At 50.3% G+C, this 26627-nt stretch overlaps 1 protein-coding gene and 1 pseudogene across 2 annotated transcripts in view; one reads left to right on the forward strand and one right to left on the reverse strand.

Annotated features, from left to right (window-relative positions):
- Positions 1-981: 981 nt before the first annotated feature.
- The window catches only part of IQGAP3 (IQ motif containing GTPase activating protein 3), a 40157-nt gene continuing 14511 nt past the window's right edge, over positions 982-26627 (forward strand). Inside the window, exons 1-22 of one of the 2 annotated variants that reach the window (XM_059675444.1) lie at positions 982-1076; positions 4495-4582; positions 8737-8893; positions 9517-9594; positions 10196-10272; positions 10957-11024; positions 11115-11228; positions 11434-11612; positions 12080-12167; positions 12665-12828; positions 13579-13666; positions 14569-14732; positions 16392-16549; positions 18074-18195; positions 18296-18459; positions 19453-19543; positions 20342-20509; positions 20602-20741; positions 20835-21005; positions 24128-24211; positions 24350-24421; positions 24523-24592. In XM_059675444.1, the coding sequence (XP_059531427.1) occupies positions 1040-1076; positions 4495-4582; positions 8737-8893; positions 9517-9594; positions 10196-10272; positions 10957-11024; positions 11115-11228; positions 11434-11612; positions 12080-12167; positions 12665-12828; positions 13579-13666; positions 14569-14732; positions 16392-16549; positions 18074-18195; positions 18296-18459; positions 19453-19543; positions 20342-20509; positions 20602-20741; positions 20835-21005; positions 24128-24211; positions 24350-24421; positions 24523-24592 (2542 nt within the window). In that variant the 5' untranslated portion in view covers positions 982-1039. The remainder of the gene's footprint in view (positions 1077-4494; positions 4583-8736; positions 8894-9516; positions 9595-10195; positions 10273-10956; positions 11025-11114; positions 11229-11433; positions 11613-12079; positions 12168-12664; positions 12829-13578; positions 13667-14568; positions 14733-16391; positions 16550-18073; positions 18196-18295; positions 18460-19452; positions 19544-20341; positions 20510-20601; positions 20742-20834; positions 21006-24127; positions 24212-24349; positions 24422-24522; positions 24593-26627) is intronic. The other variant, XM_059675446.1, reaches the window with a different exon arrangement.
- LOC132221055 (hsc70-interacting protein-like) lies at positions 6145-8066 on the reverse strand (annotated as a pseudogene).

Raw genomic sequence — 26627 nt, forward strand, 5'->3', positions numbered from 1 at the left:
CCCTTTAGCAAGGATTTACATAATAGTAAATGGGGAATTTGCTTCAGCTACCATTGTCTGGACTAACAGTGGGTGCACAGCCCTGACCTTTGCCAGGGCTTCAAGGGTCACCAGCCTTCCGGGTTCCTTGTCCACACCTGTCTGCTAGTGAAGACAATAGGTGGCTCCCCACACCGTATTTTTCTCTCACTTGTGCTGTTGCAATAAACTCCCAATTGGTCTCTCTCCCTAGCCTCACTCCCCTTCAAGCCTCTGCTGCAAAATCTTTATAAAATGTAAATCTGGCTCTGAGCTATGTTTAAAGTGTTTTTTGGCACATGACTGCTCCCCAGACCATGGTGCCCCAGGGCCTACAAGATCTGGTTCTGTGCCTTTCCTGGCTTACTTACTGCATCTCCCTGGCTGAGCTTTGTTCTCCTATAAAACTGAACCTATTTTAATTTCCTGAACTCACCTCCTTGCTTTTGCACATGCTATTTCCATTGACTGAAATTCCTTAGTCTGTTGAATCCTTGTTAACTTTTCAACCCAAATCAGCTGTCACCTCAAGGAAGTCGTCCTATCCTTCACTGCTCTTCATTACAACAATTAACTCTTATCCTTTGTGTATCACTGGCCTCTAATTTATTTGACTATATGTTTATCACTCATTCCAGAACAGCAAGCTTCTTTAGGGCATTTACTGTGCTTATTTATCTGTGCAGGTCATCAAGTTAGTGGGACCAAAGAATACTATAGAAAGCGGAGCGAGGTTAATGGAAATACTGGGATAAAAGGATAAAGGCGAGGACAAGGGCAGGAGCTACTTGAAATTAAGACGGTTTAGCAACTAAGGAGCCTTGGAGGAATAGCAACCTAGGTACTGCTGGGGGGGAAGCCCAAGGGTACTCTTGTCCTCCCCACCTGGTGGCGCGCCTCTGCAACCTAGAACTACAAATCCCAGTGTTCCCTGCGCGCATACCGGAAGTACTCGCTGACTGTGGTGACGGTGAGGTACAGTGGCGGACGGCGGGAGATTCAAACCTGGAGAAGGAAAAACATGGAAGGGAGAGGAGCGGGCCCTGGCCGGGCGGTCTGTGAGTGTCAGAAGTGGCCGAGGAGGGCCCCGCGGTGGTGTGCCCTGTCGGGGACTCGGTGGCCCTGGGAGAGGTTGGGGCGGGGCTGGGCGCGGGGTCTATCAGTCCAAGGCCTGGGGGACTGTGTTCAGTGGGGAGGGAGCACGGAGTCCAGACTCCTGCGGGCAGGAATGAAGCTCTGAGCAGCAAAACTTCCCCGACTTCTGTGCTTACAAAGGGTTTTCTCCCTTATTCCCTAATTCTAGGGCTCCTACATTTTGAGAGAATGTAGGTAGGTGGTCTGGATGGCTCCTTACAGTTCAGCAGTTACTGATTGCTGCACTGCTCGTTAAGCGCTGCTAGGGGACTGGAAGCTGGGGGAGGGGGGTGTGGCGATGGTAGGAGGGTGTGAGGGAGGCTAGTTTTGGGATATTGATTTTAAGCTAGTTATTATGAAACACAAGACTCAGAAAGAACCTGTGACCCTCTCTCCTTACCCACTTAAAGAATTCAGAAAAACTTGCTTAATATACTATAAACTAAACGTGATAGACAGGGAGAAATCCAGGGAAGCCTATTTGTTGAACTCCCCTCTGTGCACCCTTGTTTCTGGGTGGCCCAGCAAGAATTTGTTTACCACATGTTTGCTCTCTTTCATCTACAGGTGACTTATCTAGTTTCCGTTTGCAATCCCAGACCCCTGCCTCCGTCTCCTTTGTTGAGAATGGCATATAAGCCTCAACTGCCCCATGCCTCCTTGGGTCTCATATTTTTATGGCATGTACATCCATAATAAATTTCTCCTGTTAATCTGTCTCATGTTAATTTGATTATTAGCCCAGCCAGAAGGACTTAGAAAGTGGGAGGAACATTGTTGTGTTTTTTTCCCCCCATAGGGGCTCCTTGATTTTTCGATGCCTTTTCCAGATGCCTACTAAACTTTAGGGTGTCAGAATTATCTGGGGAGCTTGTTTAAAATGCAAATTCATGAGTCCTATCCCAGAGCTTTAGCTCCAGTAGGTCTGGACAGTTAGTCCATGAACCACACTTTCAAAAACACTGTTTTAGAAAGAGAGACTGGGATGAGAAGGATGGGGTAGCAGAAAGGCTTCCAGCAGACCTTCTGAATAAAAGGCAACATTTCCTTTTTCCTCTCCATTGGGATTCAAAAAACAAAGCCCATGTCCACCAATCTGTTGAAGGAAAGCTAGCTCCAGACTTCAGTAGGGCAGGAAGACTGATATATTTTTTTTTAGACTCTGTGTGTGCATGTACAAAGCCCTGCCCATGTCTCATAGTCCTCGATTCATAACTCTGAGATGATATCATTCACTTACTGGTTTATTTTCCATGCTTAGCAACGAACACATTCCTTATACACCCCATTGGAGGAACTGATGGGTTTTCTGCGGTTGGCCAGTGCTTTCAAATTTGAACGTGTGTGTGTGTGTGTGTGTGTGTGTGTGTGTTTTAACTTGCTTAACTGCCAATTCAAATAAGCCCTGCCCCTCTCCCAAATCATTGCAGGATACACAATATAAAGAAGAAATATGATAAAGAGTGGGAATGACATTAGGTGCTGAATCAAAGACAGATTGAGCCCAGCAGGTGTGGCTCAGTGGTTGAGCTTTGACCTGTGAAGCAGGAAGTCACTGTTTGACAGTTTGATTCCTGGTCAGGGCAAGTGCCCGGTGGTTTCTGTCTTGGTTCCAGTGGAAGGCGTGCAGGAGGCAGCCAATCGATGATTCTCATTGTTGATGTTTCTGTTTCCCTCTCCCTTCGTCTCTGAAATCAGTAATATATATATATATACTAGAGGCTCAGTGCACGAAATTTGTGCACTTGGGGGGTGTCCCTCAGCCCAGATTACAAGAGGGCACAGGCCAGGCTCTGAGGGACCCCACTGGTGCACAGTCTGGGCCAGGGAGGGACATGGGAGGTTGGCCAGCTGGGGAGGAACCACAGGAGGGCTCCAGGGCATGTCTGTCCCATCTTACTCAGTCCCAATAGACCGGACCCCAGCAGTAAGCTAACCTACCGGTCAGAGCGTCTGCCCCCTGATGGTCAGTGCACATCATAGCGACTGGTTGACTATCTGCCCCCCAGTGGTCAGTACACATCATAGCGAGCGGTTGAGCGGCCTTAGCATATTATTAGCATATTACACTTTGATTGGTTGAATGGCTGACCAGATGACCAGACACTTAGCATATTAGGCTTTTATGATATAGGATATACTGAAAAGACATTATATCTAATTTGTATCGTCTTCTCTAAGGAGACCAGAGGGAGGGGGAGAAAAGGAAGGAGAAGGATAAAGGGAGGCTGTGGCTAAGGCAAACTATGAATGCTAACTCATTTAAGGGAGCCCCTGTTCTTGAGTTTGGGGGTCATAGTATTGTCTGCATTTTATTTAGCCTGGAGATTATTTCCTCCTCAGGTGACCTGTACCAAAAAGGAGAATAAAGATACCTTTGTGATCTTTTAAAATTCTTTGTCCTTCCACTTAATCCCAAGTGAATGGCCTTTTTCATGTGGCTCTCTCTATTGAAATGCCTTTTCCCCCTTTTCACCTGTTCATTCTTTAAGATTCTACTCATAGGTCCTAGCCAGTGTGGCTCAGTGGATAGAGTGTCAGCCTGTGGACTGAAGGGTCCCAGGTTTGATTCTGGCCAAGGGCACATGCCCGGGTTGTGGGCTCGATCCCCAGTGGGGGGCGTGCAGGAGGCAGCCGATCAATGATTCCCTCTCATCATTGATGTTTCTCACTCTCTCTACCTCTTCCTTCCTCTCTGAAATCAATAAAGAAATATACTAAAAAAGAAAAAAAGATTCTACTCATAGGTAGAATCTTTTGCTTCCTCTGCTGCTTGTATAAACTATGCATGTGCTATAATCACACTTAACACATTAGGTTGGAGTTTTTTTACTTACGTGTTGTTCTGTTCTAATAATTATATCTGTATTCTTGAGAGTAGTGGTCCACTAGCCTAGTGACTGCCATATAGGAGGCATTGAATGAATGAATGGCCGTTGAATGATGAGCCCTAGTTGGTTCTGTTAACCTAGCCTCAGGAAGAGTACTTAAGGAAGATGACACAAGTCAGTTATTGGAGAACTGAGAATTAACTGAGAGAAGGTCCATGTAGACTTGGGAAGGAGGAGGTTAGGAAGATTGACGAGGAATGGGAAGGAATTCCTCCGATACAGGACAGATCCCCCTGATACAGGGTTCAAAGGCCACCCTTCTCCAGGGTGCTGACTAGAATAGCTTTACTGGATGGGAGCAGAAGATTGGAGTCGGGTTGTCCTGGGAAATGGGAAACATATTTGGGAGATGATTCTGGTCTCCGAGCAGAGTTGCTTAAGGAAGAAGCAGCTTCACTGCCATGGCCCTCTGTGCAGCGCTCCCTTCATTGGCCTTCCCTTCACTCCTCAGATGAACGCCTCACAGCCGAGGAGATGGATGAGCAGAGGCGGCAGAACGTTGCCTATCAGTACCTGTGCCGGCTGGAGGAAGCCAAGCGGTGAGCAGAGGGACTGTCTCTTTCTGGTCTCCCTTTCCTACCCTGCCCACCCCAGGCACCTGCCCCCAAAGCAAATGCAAAAGACAAGAGTCCATTCTGTGGGAAAGGGAGAGTTGAACCAGCAACATTTTTAAAAAAAGACTTTATTTTCTTTAGAGTAGTTTTAGGTTCACAGTAAAACTGAGAGGAAGATACAGAGATTTCCCATTTACCTCCTGCCCCCACTCATGCCCAGCTTACCCCCTTATCAACATCCCCCACAGGAGTGGTACATTTGTTACAATTGACGCACCTATACTGACACATCATTATCACCCATAAGACCCGTTAGGACTTACTGTTGGTGTTGTGTATTCTATGGGTTTGGACAAATGTATAACGGCATGTATCCACCATTATGGTATCATACAGAATTCTCTCACTGCCTTAAAAGTTCTCTGTGTTCCACCTATTTCCCTCTCCCTCCTCTTTAACCCCTAGTAACCACGGATCATTTTATCATCTCCATAGTTTTGCCGTTTCCAGAATGTCATATTCTTGTAATCATAGAGTATGAAGCCTTTTCAGATTGGCTTCTTTTATTTAGTAATATGCATTTAAGGTTCCTCCATGTCTTTTCATGACTTGATAGCTCATTTCTTATTATCGATGAATAATATTCCATTGTCTGGATGTACCAGTTTATTAATCCATTCCCCTACTGAAGGACATCTTGGTTGCTTACAAGTTTGGACAGTTATGATTAAAACTGTTATAAACATCTGTGTGCAGGTTTTTATGTGGACATAAGTGTCCACTACTTTGGTATATATCAGGGAGCATGATTGCTGAATCATATGGAAAGAGTATGCTTAGTTTAAGAAACCACTAAACTGTCTTCCAAAGTGGCCGTACCATTTTGCATTCCCACCAGCAGTGAATGAGCGTTCCTATTGCTCCACATTCTTGCCTGCATTTGGTGTTGTCAGTGTTCCAGATTTTGGCCATTTAATAGTTGTATGTTGATATCTCATAATTTCTTTTAAAAAAGAAAAATGTAGAGATTAGCATACCCTTTTAATTTGTTTTTAAATATTTTTAAGGTTTAAAAGCATTTGAAGTTTGTAATTCCTAGTAGGAAAACATTACCTGAATGAATATCCTGTTGGCTAACCACTTAAATGTTAAAGCTGCATTTGGGGCAGAGGGATAGGGATTCTCTTCAAAGCACACAGTTTTCTTCATGAGAAGATCAGAGGTACACATGTTTGTATTATTGCGACATCCATTGGGTAATCTAAGTTGCTTTTCCTTCAGCAAGGGCTTTATTTTTAACATTTCTTTTCTAAAAATATATTTTTATTGATTTCAGAGAGGAAGGGGGAGAGAGAGAGAGAGAGAAACATCAATGATGAGAGAGAATCATTGATCGGCTTCCTCCTGCATATCCCTCATTGGGGATCGAGCCTGCAACCCAGGTATGTACCCTTGACTGGTATCAAACCTGGGACCCTTCAGTCCACAGGCTTACGCTCTCCATTGAGCCAAACCAGCTAGGGCGGGCTGTATTTTTTAGATGGGAATTACACTTGACCTCCAAATTTGGCTGACAGTTTACTGATGAGATTCATAAGTTTTGGGTTGCTCTCATACTCTGATATATTTGTCAGGCTCTGGGCTACATCCTGGAAGTCCAGTATAACTTCGAATCCTGTATGGCTGTAAGAACCTCTGGATCACTAAGAATTTCACTGATGTCAGGCATTCCTGCCAGTACAGGCATGCCCCCTCCCATTCCATTCCCCCAGGAAAGCCACCTGGAAAAGAGCTATACTGACCTCCTAATTGTGATCTGCCTTCTTTCCTCTGGGCTCTCTCATGCTCTTCTCAAGCCTTCTTAACCCTTTCCATTCTTTCTTTGATCTCTTGCCCTTCAGTTTCTTTGATGTTCTGCAATTTTCTGTGCCCTTGGTTGAACTTCTTTCAGCATTGCACTAGCATCTTTGTTGTAATCCAGTTTACACACAAGGGCAAGATCATGGGCTGCTGCTTCCCATGGCCCAGAAGTCTGTGTGGTTTCCCCTGCTACTTGTAAGGCAGAGCTGAATCAGGATTTATTTTAATAGCTATATCAGTCTCAGATGGCAGCATTTGGCTTCTGTAACTTGATAAAGACACCGGCTGCCTTGGCATTTAGAATGGCCAAGTGAGGATTCAGCTTGATGGCATCTGTGAACAAGTCATTGGCTTTCTGTAGTTCACCATCATTTAGGGCAGTGGTTCTCAACCTTCCTAATGCCGTGACCCTTTAATACAGTTCCTCATGTTGTGGTGACCCCCCAACCATAAAATTATTTTCGTTGCTACTTCATAACTGTAATTTTGCTACTGTTATGAATCGTCATGTAAATATCTGATATGCAGGATGTGTTTTCATTGTTACAAATTGAACATAATTAAAGCATAGTGATTAATCACAAAAACAATATGTAATTATATATGTGTTTTCCGATGGTCTTAGGCGACCCCTGTGAAAGGGTCGTTCAACTCCCAAAGGGGTCGCAACCCACAGGTTGAGAATTGCTAATTTAGAGCATCAGTGGCAGCCACTTTTTTTTTTGTCTGATCCATCATCTCCTGAGTTATCTTTACATTTTCATCTCCAATTTCTTGAGGGGCATCAGTGTCTGGTTCAGTCACATCTTCATTGTCAATTTCAGGTCACTTTCGTCACTTGATGGTTCCTCTGTCTTTATGTTTTCCTCCACCTTCTTACTATTTTTCTTCCTTGATATTTTCTTCTGAGTTAGTTTTATGAGTAGCAGGTGGTATTTCATCCCTCATGCTCTTCACCCACTCCCTTAGGAAGCATATTTCCTCGTTGTGTAGAATGCTCAGATCCTGTTACACATTGTCATGAAGGACTGAAACGGGGTGCAGTGGGGTGGAGGTGGCCCATGCTTGGAAAGTTTCGGGAGGCAGCTATTGTGGCTGAGGCTATGGCCCAGTTCCAGGCTAGATAGAAGGGGTTGACTGCCTCGAAGCAGAACCTCATCATTGTTTTAATTTGCATTTCCCTGATGACATGTGACGTGGAGCATCTTTTCGTATGCTTATTTGCCATCTGTATATCTTTGGTGAGGTGTCTGTTAAGGTGGCACATTTTTTAATCGGGTTGTTTGTTTTCTTACTGGGTTTAAATGTCTTGGATAACAGTCCTTTATCGGAGGCATGTTTTGCAGATATTTTCTCCCAGTCTATGGCTTGTCTTCTCATTCTCTTGACATTGTCTATTGTAGAGCAGAAGATTTATTTTTATTTTTTATTTTTTTAAATATATTTTTATTGGATTTCAGAGAGAAGAAGGGAGAGGGAAAGAGAGACAGAAACACCAATGAGAGAGAAACATTGATCGTTTTCTGACTCCAAGGGCTGTGATCTTTGTGTCCCTCTGGGCTACTCCCCTTCCTTCAACCCTGGGTGTTCCCCACTACCTCACCATCATCAAAGCTGGGTTATGGGCTGTGTAGATCTTTCAGGCAGACCTCACCTTTCTGTACCTGGGTTCTCCTAGAGCAGTGATGGTGAACCTTTTGAGCTCGGCGTGTCAGCATTTTGAAAAACCCTAACTTAACTCTGGTGCCGTGTCACATATAGAAATTTTTTGATATTTGTAACCATAGTAAAACAAAGTATTATATTTTTGATATTTATTTTATATATTTAAATGCCACTTAACAAAGAAAAATCAACCCAAAAAAATGAGTGTCATGGGTTCGCCATCACTGTCCTAGAACGTGCAGAATGAGACAAGAGAGCAGATTCAATTTGGTTCAACAGTCAGATGCATAACCAGATTGATGAGGGGTTACATCATGTAAGAGATAAGAGCCTGTTTAAGCCGCACCGAAGGTGAGCAGGTTTAGGATCTGTCAGGGGAGATTTTCTGGGGTCGGTGGGGGCTGAGGACTGGCCAGTGCAGGTGTGTGCGGCAGCGTGGGAGAAGGTGGGAACAGCCAGGCAATGGGCAAAGGGGAATTGGAAGTAGAGCAGCAACAGGAGGCAGGGGAGGCAGAGGCTGCTTAGAGGAGAGGCAGGGAAGGGCCTGTGGGTGGAATGAGCTGCGTGGGCTGAAGAGCGGGTGAGAAGGTGCTCTCGTGCTCCTGTGCCCTCAGCTGGATGGAGGCCTGCCTGAAGGAGGAGCTTCCTCCCCCCGTGGAGCTGGAGGAGAACCTGCGGAATGGAGTGCTGCTGGCCAAGCTGGGCCACCGTTTTGCACCCTCCGTGGTTCCCTGGAAGAAGATCTATGATATGGAGCAGCTGCGGTACCAGGTGAGGAATAGAGGTCTCCACCTTCTACCTCGTTCCTCTCAAATTGCTCCTTCTTAAAGCTGTGAGCGTACAGTGACCATATAACTTACTGTCCAAACCTGGATACTTTGGGGGATGAAAAGAGTGCTACTGATCATTGCACTGGGACAACAGGTTTCAGTTGACGTCTCCCAGTCAGGCAGCGTACATTATCCCTAGCAAGGGACGCCTGATGGGTGGGCTTCGAGATGCCCCCTCGTATGAGCATTTCCAAGAAGACTTTTCTACCTGCAGTTTGTGTACATTCAGAGGCTTGTGTGCTTTGCCACCTGGAGGTACTTCCCGGGCACCCTGCTCCTCCCCCGTGCCCTGGCTAGCCCAGCCTGCCTCCTTCCCATCCCAGTTCTGCACTCCCTTTCCTAGGCAGCCTTACAAGGTGGCTAACCCCATCCCTGTGCCATCCTTCTCAAATATCCCTCAGGTCACCCATTCTGGTGATTTCTGTTGTTCTGTGTGGGAAGGTGGGGCAGGGACCTCTGGCTCCTCCAGCCACTTGACTCTCCAAGCTGTGGTCTGAGCTCTGCTCAGAGGGAACTCTGACAGCTGTGGAAATGGATTCTCTTCTCTTTTTTTCCCCCTTTCAGGCAACTGGCTTGCATTTCCGTCACACAGACAACATCAACTTTTGGCTCTCTGCAATAGCCCACATCGGCCTGCCTTCGGTAACACTGGGCCTCAAGATTGGGGTTCATCCTTACTATTCACCAGCGCCCCCCCAACCCTCACCATGCATATACACTTTATCTCCCTGGGCACTTTAGCCTTCATCTCCATGTGTTTTCTTTTTAAAATATATTTTTATTAATTTCAGAGAGGAAGGGAGAAGGAGAGAGAGAGAGAAACATCAATGATGACAGAATCATTGATAGGCTGCCTCCTGCGCACCCCCTTCTGGGGATCGAGCCCGCCACCTGGGCATGCGCTCTGACCAGGAATCCAACCGTGACCTCCTGGTTCATAGGTTGGTGCTCAACCACTGAGCCACGTCGGCCAGTCTCCATGTGTTTTCTAAACTAACGTAATCTAAGACTTTAAGTTCCTTGGGGCTGTGTGTCTGTGACTGGGTCTTGGCTTAGAATGTGTCCCTATTGCCCTTTACACTGGGCTCACTGTTAATGGTTGGGGAGACTGACCTAGAAGCCCCAGGCAATAAAGGAGCACACACCCAGGTCGGAGAGGAAGACCCATTCCCCAGCCCCCTCTCTCCACACCTGGTGGTGCTCAGAGGTCCCCAGTGGCAGTAACTGCTAGTTTCCCCTCCAGACCTTCTTCCCAGAGACCACGGACATCTATGACAAGAAGAACATGCCCCGAGTGGTCTACTGCATCCATGCGCTCAGGTGAGAGACCTCAAACGTCTGTCAACCAACAACTGACAGCAACGAAAGCTGTAGCAGGAAGGATGGAGGGTAGACCATAGGGAGCACATCTCAGGAGAGTGAGGTTTTAGGTTTGTGTGTTTGTGTTTCGATTTATGTGCATGTTTGTGGGACACTTATGCATGACCTGTGTGGGTGAAGGAAAAGAGCATCCAGGGAAAGGCCTTCAGCTGGTGACTGGGGTACACAAGACCCATCAAGAGCAACTTGGTGTGAATGGTGAAGGCTGTTTGGTTCTGTACACAGCCAGCCACCAGCAGCCCGTTGGCTAAATCATAGAACGTGATGGGCCAGTGCCTGCCCCGCCTGTCATCGCTTCCTGAGTTCATTTCCCATGTCCTTTCAAGCCTCTGGGCCTTAACTCAGTGGGTCTCTTCATTATGCTCTTCCCGCTCGCCATCTCCATCCGTGACCCGCTATTGCAGTGTGCCTTATCTGTGAAGCCTTCCCAACCCCCAGATCTCCACAGCGTCTTGTTAACCTTTCATAGCACTTGCCTTGGGCTGACTTCCAACAACCTCTTCCTGTGGATTGGGGGTGACTTGAGGGCAAGCATTGAGTGGTCTTCATCTCCAGGTCCCCTGCAAGCCCATAGTGGGCAGCATGTCAAAATGAGTAGGCTCCAATGCTTTCATTCTTTCCCAGTCTCTTCCTCTTCCGGCTGGGATTGGCCCCTCAGATCCATGATCTATACGGGAAAGTGAAATTCACAGGTAAGCCCAGTTCCTTCCCCAACCACCACGGTTCCGGGCCGGCTCCTGGGGGTTCCGGGCCTGATGAAGGACACTGTGGTATCATTGCAGCTGAGGAACTCAGCAACATGGCCTCTGAACTTGCCAAATACGGCCTTCAGCTGCCTGCCTTCAGCAAAATCGGGGGCATCCTGGCCAATGAGCTCTCAGTGGATGAGGCTGCAGGTAGGGACTGGGCTTGGCTCTGCTAAGGGCAGGCTCAGTGAGAACGGGAGGACTCTGAGCCTCACAGCTCTCGGGTGGATTCCGGATCCCTCTCATCCTGGTTTGCCTGGCCCTTGTGGATGGAAAAGGGATGATGTCAGAGTAGCTTGCACCTGGGCTTGGGTGTGTTCTGGCCTCCTGACCTTGTTTCCGTGCCCCCTACCAGTCCATGCAGCTGTTCTTGCTATCAATGAGGCAGTGGAGCGAGGGGTGGTCGAGGACACCCTGGCTGCCTTGCAGAATCCCTGTGCTCTGCTGGGGAATCTTCGAGAGCCTTTGGCAGTCATCTACCAGGAGCTGCTGGCCCAGGCCAAGATGGAGAAGGCTGCCAATGCCAGGAACTGCGTAAGGAGGAGCTTTGGAACGCAGGGGCTAAAAGGCTGGGTGGCTTAGAAAGCCCAAGTGAAACCAGGACTCCTGTGGGTGCTGTTTCTAGTTCCAAAGTTCCTTAGAGAAACTAACTTGCCAATTATTGTAGAGAAATAGGAGAGGAACTTGGGAGAATAATGAGAATTCAGAAGATAAGATGGGAGAAGAGGTTCAGGGGGTGAGGGGGGAGGTGGATCTTCAGTGAGGGCTGAGAGAGACTGTGGAATGTAGAACTGAATGAGATTGGGCTGGGGGTTCCAAAGGTTGGTTTGACTTAACTGTGTCAGTGCCAGAGGGTTGGACCCCACAATTTCCCCAGATTCCTCCCTACCAGGTTGACTTCTGGCCTTGGGAAGGCCCCCAGAAGGAGAAATAGGTATAGACAGGGAGGAAGGAGGAGGAGAAAATGGAATTGGCTTTCCCAGGTTCCCCTTTCAATGTAGTATTTGCAGGATGATGGAGAAAGCCAGGACATCTATGACCGTTACCTAACACAGGCAGAAATCCAGGGCAACATCAACCATGTCAATGGTAAGAGAGATAGGCCGGGAGGGCCGCCGGGGAGTGCTCTCGGGGTGAGCTCCTGCCCCGGGAGGTTGGGGATGGTTCTCAGGCCCGAAGGCCCCGTGGCCTCACTGGGACCAACTCTTATCTCAGGGAAAGATCCAAGTCCAGGCAGTGTGTGCGCTGCTTCACCGCCATCAGTATCTGTTAGGGGGGCTTCTGTTGGAATGAGATTCATAGAGAGGACCATGGGGTCCTTCAGGGAGGGGATGTGGAGCATGGATGGGGAGGAGAAGATCAGGGCAGGAGGGCTGGGCTCAAGGTCTGGGGTGGGGACATGGAAAAGGGAAAAGCTGTGCAGATCAAGCTGCAGGATTTGGGCTGGATTAGTTGGGCCCCAGGAACTCAGGGAGCAGGAGTGGGGGTAACTGGGCCAGCAGGAAGGGGGCAGACTTCTAGGGCAGGGCTGGGGGTGGTGGCAGGGCCTTTCCCACACTGTCCATTATGGAGTCCTGTCTTTTCAGTCCATGGGGCCCTCGAAGTTATTGATGATGCCCTGGAACGGCAGAGCCCTGAGGCCTTACTTGAGGCCCTTCAAGACCCTGTGCTGGCCCTGCGAGGAGTGAGGAGAGATTTTGCAGGCTGGTACCTGGACCAGCTGAGCTCAGACAGAGAGCAGAAAGCACAGGTCAGGCTCCGTCTATCACCTGCTATTTCCTCTGTCCGACTGTAGGATGGGGAGGGCCTCACACTTAGGTGTCACCTCTGTCAATTCTTTGTATCCAGTAAGTGCTGACTACATGTTTAAACGGTTAAGCCACCCCAAAGCTTAATGGACTAGACCAGTGGTTCTCAACCTTCTGGCCCTTTAAATACAGTTCCTCATGCTGTGACCCAACCATAAAATTATTTTCGTTGCTACTTCATAACTGTCATGTTGCTACTGTTGTGAATCGTAATGTAAATATCTGGTATGCAGGGTGGTCTTGGGCAACCCCTGTGAACGGGTCGTTTGACCGCCAAAGGGGTCGCGACCCACAGGTTGAGAACTGCTGGACTAGACTGATCAGGTTCTGTTCTCTGATAATCTCCAAGTGATGGGGGGGGCCTAGGGCAGTTCAATAGGTAGCGTTGGGCTCCCTGATTGCTGAATTGGGACCTCAATTTAGTACTCTCATTGTCAATGCTGTTGACTTTCTCCCTGACACTATTTATATTTGTGTTACCAGTGTTGTTACTTCAGATGTTTGCTGGGTAATAAATTGCCAAAGGTTAGAGATGGGTTAATGGGATGGGTGGGCTAGGCTAGTCTACGTAAATGGGAGCGGTGGCATTGACGATGGGTGACTGGGTAGATCTGGGAGCTCATGCTGACAGCTCCTAAAGGGTGTTCATGGCTCCTGGAGGACTCTTTCTACTGCATCTCTTCCTTTTCCAGGAGCTGGGCCTGGTGGGGCTTCTGGAAAAGGAGGAGATTCAAGCTGGTGTGGCTGCTGCCAACATGAAGGGTGATCAGGAACAAGCCAGTAAGTCCTCTCCAGGCTGAGGTCTGGCCTGCATGTATCACAGGCTGTTGGAGGAGAATCTCACCCTTTGCCAGTTTCAGTAGTGCAGGGCAAACTGCTGCCTGGTTTTCCATCCTGGCAACGTACTCCTGTCTCCTCTCACATTGTGTGCCCTATTCCTGGCTGCCAGGAGGGACCCGACAGATAAGTTCATTAAGGCCTCAGACATAATGACAGTACTGCACCCGGCTGTCCTCCTAGGGTAGGCAGTTTCCTTCTAGGCACTTCCCCTTTATTTTGACAGTTTCAACTTGCTGTGGTTCCTTTGCCTTCTGAAATGTAGTGATCTCCCAGGTGCAATGACAGCAATGCACTGTGGGTATTTTTATTTCTTCCCAGTAGCTTGTGTGCTCCTTGATGCCAGTGCCCATAAATCCTGGTGTTTCAAAGCTAAAACTACCTTGATGCACCATGGCTCCTTTTTTTGCTTACTCCTGCCCTTAACAGCCCAGATGGCTCCACCTTGGAGCTGGTTTTTCATTCCTCTGTTTTGTCATCAGGATTTGATCCACCCTGGAACCCTTTGCCTAACTTCATTTTCGTTAGGCTCGTAGCCTCCTGTCAGTCTTATGCTCACCACCTAAAGGACTCACCTCTGTCATGACAACCACTCCGTGTTACCTGCTGAGCTACTCAACTTCTAGTCCTGACATATTGCTTCTTCCAGAGCCTCTTCTTAAAATGATCCAGCCCCCATTCCTCCTGAACCTTTAGAAACGCATTTTGAACCTAGCAGAAGAGTTCTTAAGAGTAGTTACAAAGCCATTACCCCTCAGAGATCCCCAGCAGAACCTAATTGGCCAGGAGAGTAGAAATGGCTCTGAATGGCCAGCCTGTGCATCTCTCTTCTTCCTCCCCTGCAGTGCTCCAGGCTGTGCGGAGGATCAACAAAGCCATCCAGAAGGGGGTGGCAGCTGACACTATGAAGGAGCTGATGTGCCCTGAAGCCCAGCTGCCTCCTGTGTATGCCTTTGCCTCGGCTATGTACCAGCAGGAACTGGCTGTACTCCAGCGGCAGCAGCAGGGGGTAAGCCCCAGAAACGTGGGGTTTTGCTGCTGGGGGGATCAGTCAGCCCAGAGCACCCTCTGAGGCTACTCTTAGGGGCTAGTAGAGATTAGGGGAGGAAGGAGGGTGACCAGGCTTACCCCCTGAGAGTAGTATAATAGTTACACTGAGCAAAAACTGTTTTACATACTCATTTAATCCTTCAAAGAAACTTATAAGGTAAGTATTATTTCCATTTTAGAGGAGGTGCAGAGAGATTTCAGTTGAGATGCAGAGGTTAAGTAACTTGCCCAATATGGGTGTAATTGGCAGTGCAGAATGAATGCTAAGCTGAATGTACTGGCAGCCCGTGCTTTTAGCAATTCTGCTGTCCCACTTCACCCCAGTCCATGTAGCTGCTCTGACAATAGGGTGATAGGGCCCTTCCTTAGGGTGACAGGCTCTTCGCAATTTGTTAGAGGGTCTAGGCAGAGACACAGGGAGGGAAGAGTAGATGATGTAAGTGGAATAGGACTTCAGACCAGGGAAATGGAGCGAGCAGAGCTAGTAAGTCTAGGAAGGCTTCCTGGAAGAGAGGAAGAAACTCATACCCCCCGCAGGCTTTTATTTTATTATCATTTTTAAAAAATATATTTTATTGATTTTTTTACAGAGAGGAAGCAAGAGGGATAGAGAGTTAGAAACATTGATGAGAGAGAAACATTGATCAGCTGCTTCCTGCACACCCCCTACTGGGGATGTGCCCGCAACCCAGGTACATGCCCTTGACCGGAATCGAACCCGGGACCCTTCAGTCTACAGGCCGACGCTCTGTGCACTGAGCCAAACCAGTCAGGGCCCCCTCAGGGTTTTATAGAGCATCGACTCCAGGCTTGACTCTCAGGAAGGGCACAATCTCAGCACAGGAGACTATAGCCCAAGCATCAATAAGGACTAAGGGAAAGCATAGTGACTAAGGTTGCGGACTTTCAAACCCGGCTGCCTGACTTCCATTTAGCTCTGCTACTTCCAGCCTCATGACCTTGGGCAAGTTATTTACCTTCTCTGTTTCTCAATTCCTATAGTAAATGGGGACAATGATATATTTCATGAGTTAATCTGTGCTTAGGAGTGAGCCTGGCATGTAAGTGTTAGCTATTATTATTATTATTATTATTATTATTCACAATATTCTATTTGTAGAGGACAGGAGGGGTGCTCCAGACAGAGGGAAGAGCATAAGCAGATGTTTAAAAAGGAGGAGGCCTGGGCAGGGAAGTGGGGCCAGGGCCTTTGGGGGGTGTGGTGCCGGGTGGAGGTGCCCACCGTGGCTTCCTGTCCGTGTGCCCGGGTCTCAGTGCCGTTCTTCATGTGTAGAAGGGACCCGAAAGGCGCTGGTGGGGCTGACCGGTTGAGTGTGGGCTCTGGAATCAGGCGGCTGGGTTAACTTACATTACTTGATTATGGGCTCATCCGGGAAATGGGATATTAATGATACCTACCTCCTGGCTTGTTATGAAAATTAAAGGATAATATGTGTGAAATACTTATACATTGAGCACATAGTCAGCATTCTCAAATATTAAGGATGCTGGTTAGTGACTGGGGTATGGGGATAGAGACTGGGAGAGAGCAGAGTCTTGGGGGCAGGATGGCAGGTCGGCCCCCGACCTTCACCAGCCCTCCCTCCCCTTCTTGTAGGAGCTCGGCCAGGAGGAGCTCTTCGTGGCTGTGGAGATGCTGTCAGCTGTGGTCCTGATTAACCAGGCCCTAGAGGCCAGGGATGCCAGCGGCTTCTGGAGCAGCCTGGCGAGCCCCGCCACGGGCCTGGCTGAGGTGGAAGGCGAGAATGCTCAGCGGTGAGGAAGGGTCAGCCCCATGCTGAGAGGGAGGGAATGGAGGGAGTGCAGCCAAGACGCCACGTTCTACTTGGGGACTGGCCTTCTGCATGAAGGCCTATTCTTCCTAGGGGTTGGTGGGGCACCGTCATTCCCCTTCCCTCCACTTAGCCACTCCTGCATCGCAAAGATGAGTGCCTGGTCATGTGCCACATACTGTTCTACGTGCTGGGAAACGAAGTTTTGCTCTCCTCACATTTACATGTTAGTCGGGGGAAACAGACGAAAAACAAACACGTCAGACGATTGGAAGAGAGGAGCGGTGGTGGAAATAAAACAGGACTCTAGGGGTGAAGGTGGGGATGTGGGAGGGGCAGTTTGTCTGTTTCCCAGAGTGTGGTTCTGGGAGGCCTCCTTGGTAAGGGGGTCATTTTGAGAGGGACCTACAGGGCATGAGTGAGACTGTCGGGGCGCAGGCCCTAGAGGGGCACGTGGTGTGTCCAGAGCACACCAGGAAGCCACCTGCAGAGGAGCGTGAGCACAGGAGAATGGTGGGAGAGGGAGCCGCAGAGGCCAGCTCAGTAGAAGTGGCTCAGTGGTCGAGCATCAACCTATGAACCAGGAGGTCACAGTTTGATTCCCAGTCAGGGCACTTGCCCGGTTGTGAGCTCGATCCCCAGGAGGCAGGCGATCAGTGATCATCTCTCATCATTGATGTTTCTGTCTCTTTCTCCCTCTCCCTTCCTCTCTGAAATCAATAAAAATATATTAAAAATAAATAAATAATAAATAAAAATAACGAATAAAAAGTAGCAGAGGCCAGACAACTAGCTGTGGCTTTTACTTCAGTGAGGAAGGAAGCCAGAGGAGGGTTTTGAGCGAGGAGGGAGGTGATTTGAGTGGACTACAGGTTAGAAGGGGAGAAGCCGGGAGACCTGTCAGACATCTGTTGGCGTGATCCAGGCAGAGGCGACGGAGGCTTGGCCTAGGGCAGTAGCAGTGGGAGTGGTGAAAAGGAATCAGATTTGATATACATACTGAAAGTTGAACTGCTTATGTAGTGGGTATGGGATGTGAGAGGGTGGATTCAGATGACTCCCAGATTTTTGGCCTGTGAGGTTGAAGCGAATATTTTCTGAGATGGGAAGGACTGGGGGATACACAAGTTGAGCAGGGGGATCAGGAGGTCAGGTGTGAGCGGTGGGATTCGAGGTGCTTATCGGGCATTCACATGGACATGCCAAGGAGGCAGCTGGGATTTATGCATGGGCTTGAGGTGTGCTCTGGGGAGTTATTAGAATCTGGTGTTTCAAGCCATGAGATGAGACGAGATCACCAAGGGAGAAAGGAGGGAAGGAGGCTGAGCCTGGGGATACTCCAGTGTTTAGAGGTCACGGAGGGGCCAGCAGAGGAGGCTTAGAAAGAACAGCCGGTGAAGAGAGACGAGAACCAAGAGACTGATAACCTGGAGGTCAGGTGAGGGACGTCGCTCAGGATTCCCCTGATTCTGGCTGATGATGCCCTTGTTGCTCACCCTGCTGCCAGTTACTTTGACGCTCTGGTAAAGCTGCGACAGGAGCGTGGAGTGAATGGGGCCTTCTTGAGCTGGAACGACTTGCAGGCCACTGTGAGCCAGGTCAACGCCCAGGTCCAGGAAGAGACCGATCGTACGTGGAGTCTGGGGCTGGGGGAGGGTGGCCCGCCGTGGAGAGCCCCGTCTCTTAGCCATCAGTCTGGGCCCTCTGCCCACCTAGATCTCTTTCCCAGAGGTCCTCGCGGTCAGTCTCATCAATGAAGCTCTGAACCAGGACAGCCCTGAGAAGACCTTATCCGCCCTGCTGCTTCCCTCAGCTGGCCTGGAAAATGTCAGCCTCCCTGTCGCCCCTCGGTACCATCTCCTCCTCGTGGCAGCCAAAAGGCAGAAGGCCCAGGTGAGGTTTGGGCTGTCTGGTTGATCATCAGAGCAGGAAGAATATCCCTTGCGGGTAGGACTGTGGCCGGTATGCATCATTGGAGAGCCCCAGCTTGATGGACAGTCCCTTCTGGGGAGGGGGGTAGGAAGGGTGTGAGCTGGCCATGGGAGAAGATGGCCCCTTGGCCAGGGCACGGGCAGAGCTCTGGTTGCCAGCACAGGGCAGTGGGGTCTTGTGCATGGGAAGAGCACAGGCCTGGGAGCCAGAGAACTGGGTTAGACATGTCCTTCTCTGACATTAGTGGCCATGTGACCTCTAGCAAATCTCTAATGTCTCTGAGCTCCACTTATCCTCCTATAAAATAAAGAGCTAATATGCTAATTAGACCGAACAGCCGAACAACCTTCCGAATGAAGCCGGGGCTGCGAGGGCCAAGCCCCTTGCATGAATTTTGTGCATCGGGCCTCTAGTTCATCTATAAAATACTACATGCCCTGGTCCTACATACCTCCGGGAATGGGGGTAAAAATAAAATGAATTGAAGAATGTGTGTGGCACATGTAACCTTTCTACTGCTTTGTGTGGTAGAGAAGGTTGGGAAGGAGAAGGTAAAGGTTGGGATCAGATGGGCCTACGAAGGTATGAAGTAGGGAAATGGGGAGTAGGGCAGGCAGGTGGAGTCTCCGGTGTTGCCTCTCTCAGGACATGGCTCAGGCACAAAGGCAGGGAAGTGAGTTGTTGACAGGGTGGTGGATACTGAGGTAAGTGTAAGGGAGTTCTGGGGATGCTGTGGCCGAGCTGAGATGATGGGCAAGCCTGAAAACAGGTAGGAAGAAACCTGAGGGCAGCAGTCCCAGAGAGCACAGGCCATCCCTAAGCAGGGCCGGAGGAGAGGAGCGGAGACTCCTGTCCCCGTGGCTCCCGATGTCGGCCTGCAGTTGTGTTCCCCTGGGCGGCTAAACCTGGGAACCAGAGAGACCACCTGGGCTCTTCTGTCTCTCCATTTTCCAGGGGACAAGAGATCCTGGAGCTGTGCTGTGGCTGGAAGAGATCCGCCAGGAAGTGGCCAGAGCCAACCAGGACACAAACACGGCTCAGAGGAGTAAATGGGCCGGGCAGGGGCAGCAGGGTGGAGGGGAGGGAAGCAGCTGTGGGCTCAGCAGGAGCCCAGATAAGCAGGGCCTCCCCAGTCACCTCCATCTCCCTCCCAACCTCTTTGGGGAAGTGGGCTGGAATTGGAGCAGAAGGGTTGCTGCTTGGACCATAGGATGGATTTCCCAGCAGTCACTGGGCAGGACAGCCTCAGGGGTTGAGAGTGCATTGTCTCCCCACTGCCTCCTCCTATGTGGGCACTTTCCCCCACGATGTGAGCATGTGAAATCAGGTGGGGGCCAAAAATGTGCACTATTTGCTATTGTACCAATCGGCTCTGGCTAGAGAACGTTTAGTCTTGAGTGTAGAGAAGTCTTGGTTTTGAGGGAAAGGAGGCAGGATCAGTGCAAATAGACACAAACATGTTCGTTCTCAGTGTCTGGAGTCCCTTGTCCATCTGTCTGTGAGTGACTGGAAGGCAGGTGCTGCATCAACCACCTCCACCTCTTGGACTTTATTTTCTTCCTGAGAAACTGCCCTGGGGTTCTGTGCCCATATCCTGGCCTTGACCTTCTGTGCCAGCCCACCCCACGCTGCCTCTCCAGGAAGCCTTCCCGACTGCGGTCTTTTCTTCAAGCACAGCTGCAAGCTGCTGCTTTCCTTGTCTGCATCATCCTGGGATAGTCCCTGTCTCCATCATACGGGGTGTTTTTGTGTCCTCCTCCGAATCCCTGACCGGTGGACGGGACAGGGCCCGTGGGGGGGCCTCGGGGAAGGATTGACCGCTCCTTTCTGCTGCCCCTGCCAGTGGCTCTTGGTGTGGCCGCCATCAATCAGGCCATCAAGGAGGGCAAAGCAGACCAGACCGAGCGGGTGCTGAGGAACCCCAATGTGGCCCTCCGCGGGGTGGTTCCTGACTGTGCTGCCGGCTACCAGCGAGTCCTGGAAGGTGCCATGGCCAAGAAGAGGCGCCCAGGTACTGGCTCTAGCCCGACCCCCCATCCTCAGCCTGCCTTGGCCACCTCTTGCCTCCACCGACCCTTCTCTGCTTACGTGGCTTCTGCTTAGGGGACACGGCCTTCTGGGTTCAACATGACATGAAGGATGGCACCGCCTACTACTTCCACCTACAGACCTTCCAGGGGACCTGGGAGCGACCCCGTGGCTGCTGCCTCAACACCTCCCACCTGACTCGGGAGGAGATCCAGGTTGGCAGGGCCCCTGCAAGGGAGGGGGCCATGGATGAGGGACCCGCTGCGAGAGAGGCTCCCACCCACCGGCTCCCTCTCCTGCCTCCACAGTCAGCCGTCACGAAGGTCACTGCTGCCCATGACCGCCAACAGCTCTGGAAGGCCAACGTCGGCTTTGTCATTCAGCTCCAGGCCCGCCTCCGTGGCTTCCTGGTCCGGCAGAAGTTTGCTGAGCATTCGCACTTTCTGAGGACCTGGCTCCCAGCCGTCATCAAGATCCAGGTGCCGGGCTCTGGCTTTCTCCGTCTTCAGGGCCTGAACTTATCTGAGGCTTGTAGTTCCCTCTTCCTTCCTTTATCTCTTTTTTAATATCTCTTTATTGATCTCAGAGAGGAAGGAAGAGGGAGGGAGAGATAAAAACATCAATGATCAGAGAGAATCATTGATTGACTGCCTCCTGCACACCCCCTACTGGCATGTGCCCTGACCGGGAATTGAACCTCTTACCTCCTGGTTCACAAGGTGATGCTCAACCATTGAGCCACACTGGCCGGGCCCTTGCTACTTCCTTTTTGCTGAGTGGGTTTGGGATGGTCTTTTGGCCTCTGAACATACTGGTTAAGAGCATGGATTCTGGGCCCTAGACTACCTGGGTTTGCATCCCAGCTCTATCACTTGTGACAGGTTACTTCCGCTGTTTCTTCATCTGAAAAGTAGAATCTGAAATTGTAGCACCCACCTTATAGGGTTGTTGTGAGGATTCAGTGAGCTAATATCTAAAGTGCTTTAAAACAGTGCCTGGCAGATAGGCATAAACATGGCATCAGTGCTAGTCACTGTCACCACCATCCCCATCCAGAGAGTATGAGAGCTGCTTGTTAGCTGCCCCACGGGGAAGGTGAAATATGATTTAGTAAGACATCAGAGTTCAGACAACAGGAGGACTTCCTACTAGAATAGGAGGAGTGACGAGAGGGCAGTGGTTAAACAGAAAGGGGTGGAATCGCTCTTAGGGAAAGAACTGCCCTTTGCCTGTAGCCAGTCCTTTCCAGTCTTATTCTTGCAACCCGCCTCAGGATGGGGCACTTTACAAGCCAGGAATGATGGGAGTTGAACAGAGAGAGACGTCCCCAGGTGGATGAGACCTGGAGGGCCTCATGGAGATGCTGGCAGTGTAAAGATACTTTATCTAATGCACGCCTCTGAATGCCTGGTATCTGCAAAGGCTGCCACTTGGCACTGGGCAGGGGTGGGAGATGGTGTGAGACAGCTGATTGATCACTGCAATACAGCTCATGTTAGACGTTGTGATGGCAGAGACAAAAAGACATCCTCAGAGCATCCCAGATGCACAGGCTGAGACTGGCAAATGGCCCTCGATTATGGATTATGATGTAGGGCATGTGGGTGGTAATTGAGAGCTCAGGCTTTGGAGACAGAGGCTGGAGTTTGCCTCCTGATCCTACTATTTCTGCGTCCTGTGACCTCGAGCACCCTAACTCAGCCCTCTCCAGCATTCAGTGTCCTCACTCATTATGATGGTACTCACCTCCTCTGAGGTTAGGTAGGAAAATTACATGTAGCACGCAGTTCAGTAGGCGCTCCATCGGTGGTAGCCATTATGAGTTGCTATATTTCAGGGCATCAGTCCCAGAACTCAATACAGAGCCTTAGTCATCAACACTTAGCGGTCTGAATCATAGGGATTCCTCCTATGAGCCTGGACTGGAATTTCTTACCAGCTCTCCAAGGAGCCAAAGAGCCGCCCAACAGTGAGAGGAGGATAGAGTCATCTGCTACCAGTCCTAGTGCTGTCGGGGTCTGGCCTAAGTCCTAGGAGACAGAGAGGGAGAGGTGGCAGAGCCTTAGGCCACCTGCCTTCCAGCTATGGAGAAGGGAGATTCAGAAATGAGCCTGCTTGGGTGTGAGACTGTAGTCTCTCCGGAAAGCTCTGGCCTTGGCCAGGACCCCAGTCCGGGTCCTAAATTCCAACAATCCAGGTTGCGAGGCCCCCTCGTTAAGGAGGAGCCACCTGTGCCTTTCACTCAGCAGCTGTCCAGAGGGTGTGCCAGGCAGTACCTGGAGGTGGAGAGGAAGGAGTGATGAGGAAAGACATGAAAATGGTGCCTCCTGGCCTCTCGGCTCCAGGGGGGACAGCAGCTGGTGTCACTCCAGCCAAGCTGGCTCTCACATCCTGTCCCAACAGAGGGGCAGTGCAGTCCTTAGGCTAGGGAAGGCCTGGCCAGGAGAACTGGCTTTAAGAAGGGCTGGGAGGACATTGGCTGAAAGGGGATGCTCATAACCCACCAGACTATGACATTATCAGTGGTAGAGTGTACTCCAGGGCTGGAGCACCTGAGAGAAATTTGACATGAGCCCTAAAAGAGGAAGAATTTCAGAGGGTAGAGATAAGGCTAGGGGGGAGGGGGCGAGGGTGGGCATAAGCAAAGATTCGGGCAGAAAATCATCAAGCATGATTAGAAGAAAGTGAAATATCAGGTGTGGCTAGAATCCTTAAGAAGGTAGGGACCAATGGAAAATTCAGATGGGAGTGTGGGGTCAGATGGTGAGAACTTCTGGGGGCTTCGGGGCTGAGAGAGACATAGTCCAAGTGGTTCTTTAGGAAAATTAATCTCACACAAGCTTGGGGTGAAAGGGAAGAGGCCCCTAGAAAGGAGACCCAAACAGAAGGGAGCCATGAGATTTGTGTCTTAGAGATCAAAGGGGGTGTGATTTATGGAGGAGGGAGGTCACTTGAACCCTTTGTAGCAGACCAGTCGGGGAGAGGCCATTAGACTGACAGTGAATTACTGGGGACCTCAAGGGAAGACTTACTTAGAGCTGTACGGTATAGTTGTAACGAGAAATGTGAGTTGAGAGTTTTCGTGACCTGTACCCATTGGTAGAGATGGAGGGCGCGCAGCTCTGTGCCTTTGCACACTTTACACCCTTGCCACCGTGCGCCTCCCAGGCTGTGCATGTGAGGGATGACGGGGAGTGTGATGTCTGTGGGTGGACTCAGTGCGTGCATGAGTGTATTTGGGGAGGATGTGGTGCATGGTTTGCTTAAGTTGGTGAGTAGGTGTATGCTTTATTAATTTCTTTTAAGCTTGTATCTTAGTTAAGTTGCTGTGGGGAGGTGTTGGTGAGCATGGGTATGTGTGCTTGATTGTATAATGCGAGCTGGTACCAGGGAATGTGGCAGAGGGCACGGTTGGCTTTGTGCAAGTATTTGGCCTCCCCCGTGAAATTCAAAGTTCTTGGGGAACAGGGCCAGTTTCCTCCCTCTCCCTCCACTTGCCTGCTCCCCCCTTTCCCTGGAGAGCCCAGGACAAGCTTTTCTATAAGCCTCTCAGGCCCACAGGGCCAGCCCGGGTTAATTCTTTTTCTGCCTTAACGTGCAGGCTCACTGGCGGGGTTACAGACAGAAGAAGATGTACTTGGAACGGCTGCAGTATTTCAGAGCAAACGCCGATGCCGTCATCAAGGTAGCTGGCGTGATTCGGGCAGGTTCCTGTCTCTCTGGAAAGATCCCCCGAGAACCCTTTTTCGGTCCCCTCACCGACGTGATCTTTGGAGATGGCTGAACTGCCCTGGGTCTGAGGGCAGTGTGTCTCTTTCCCCAGATTCAGGCTTGGGCCCGGATGTGGTCAGCTCGGAGGCAGTACCGGAGGCGCCTGGGCTACTTCCAGAAGAATGTGAGTGTCGTCCTCCTCGCCCTGTCCCTGTACCCAGCCTTTGCCCATGAAACCAGGGCAAGGGCAGTCCGTGATCCCTTTTCTGTCTGTGTTCACGGCAGGTTAATGCTGTTGTGAAGATCCAGGCATTTTTCCGAGCTAGGAAGGCCCGGGATGACTACAGGATGTTAGGTAAGCTGCCTGGCCATTCTCTGCATTGTGAGAATGGTTTCCCTGGTTTCCCTCCTCTGTGTCTGGGTGTCCCTGCTGTGCGAGTCTGATGGTTTTCACCAGCAAGGGGGACTGTCACCCCACCCCACACTCGCAAAGTGGGGCCTTGGCGAAGTCATCTGGGCCTCTTGAGCCCTTCCCTCTCATTGACTGCTGCTGTCCCAGACCTTGAGCAAGCCTTAGGACCTGGAGTGGGCAGAACAGTGAGGAGATGCCCCTACCTTTGGGGATCCCCCAGTTCGATGGGAGAGATAGGGATCCCCCCAGAGTCAGGCAGGTCTAGATATTCCTCCTGGGGCTACACAGCAGGTAAGGGGAGGTACGGGTTGTCTGTGCAGGAATGTCGAATGGCTATGGTGACAAAAGCCACCCTGCCCACCCCAGTAACAGAAAGCCTGTTCACGGGACAGCTCCCCTGCTCAGGTTCATTATACACCAGGCTCTGGTGATCTTCCTGTCGCTGCCACCAAAGCCACACAAAAAGCAAAGGGCCTTTCTCCTCTCCCTAGAGTCCTGCCTTCTCCCACTTTGCCCTCTCCCTGCCTATGACCCTTCTACCTGCCCACCTCCGTGGGAAACAGTGCAGCTCATGGAGTCCTTTCTGCAGGGCTGGGAGCATGAAGGCGCGGCCCCAGTTCCCAGTGGTGGGTGTGCATCTAAAGCCTTAAAGAATCCTTCTAGGCTGCTCTCGGCTCCTGTCCAAAGTCCCGGAGCCCAGCCTTGGAGATCCTCCTCCTTGTTGTGAACCAGCTCCAGGTTCCCCACCGGCCCCTTTCCTTTGTGGGCCTGAGGTTACATGCCTGGGCTCCAAGTTGAATAGGCTGTTGAAGAGTCATCTCTTTCACCTCCTGCTCCCTTATCCCACCCTGTCCTGCCTGCGGGGGCACCGCCTGTCCCCTCTGGCAGGGACACGTAGGCCATCTGCTTCCCGGTACAGCTGCTTTTCCTCCTCCTTCTCCCCAGCCTGGCCCTTTCCATTTTTCTCTTGCCGTGCGCTAGTAACACTGCCCTGGCCATCCTTTATCTCCATTTGCTTCTCTTTAGTTTATAGTTTTCCTGGAAGAACTTTCTTTTCCCAGTTCTGTCTCCCAGTTTCATTATCACAAGCTTCACTCGGCACTGCCACTTACTAGCTACATGGTCCTAGGCAAGTGGCTTGACTTCTTTGTTGCTTCAGTTTTTTCATTTATAAGATGGGAATAATAGTCTTGTTTTGGCCGAAACCAGTTTGGCTCAGTGGATGGAGAGTCGGCCTGTGGACTGAAGGGTCCCAGGTTCGATTCCGGTCAAGGGCATGTACCTGGGTTGCGGGCACATCCCCAGTGGGAGATGTGCAGGAGGCAGCTGATCGATGTTTCTCTCTCATCGATGTTTCTAGCTCTCTATCTCTCTCCCTTCCTCTCTGTAAAAAAATCAATAAAATATATATTTTTTAAAAATAGTCTTGTTTTGAGGATTAAATGAGTTAATGAACTGTATGTCATTGAATCTAAGATGCCATCGGTTGTCTTTGATGTTCCCATCCTTCACTCCAAGACCCACCTGCCAGGCAGTAGCCAGATTAATCCATGAAACCTGTCCATGTGATCTGGCCATTCTCCCACTTAAATCCTGCCTGGGATCCCATGGACCTGGGCATAAAGTCTAGTGTCCTAACTGCAGCTTCCCAGGCTCTCTCTGCTCCAGCCTCTGCCTGTACCTCTCGCCTCACTGACGCCTCGCTGTGTCCCTCACCACCTGCACCCTCTGCTGTGCCCCAGACGGGAGGGACTTCTGGCACTTCCTAAAACAGCCGTGTTCCCTTGCCCTCCCCTCCTTTTCACAGTCTTCAGGTTGCGAGCCTTCCCTCCTCTGGGAAGCCTTTCTTCACTCCTCACGTGGGTCGGAGCGGCCGGTTTTTGCTTTTCCGAAGGTCCCCATGTTCACACCTCTGAAGACTAACCACGCTGTTGTGAATTGTGGTCTTTGTCTAGGTCCCTTACTGCACAGGGCCTAG

This window comes from Myotis daubentonii, chromosome 18 (assembly GCF_963259705.1).
Source record: "Myotis daubentonii chromosome 18, mMyoDau2.1, whole genome shotgun sequence".
Lineage (NCBI taxonomy): Eukaryota > Metazoa > Chordata > Mammalia > Chiroptera > Vespertilionidae > Myotis > Myotis daubentonii.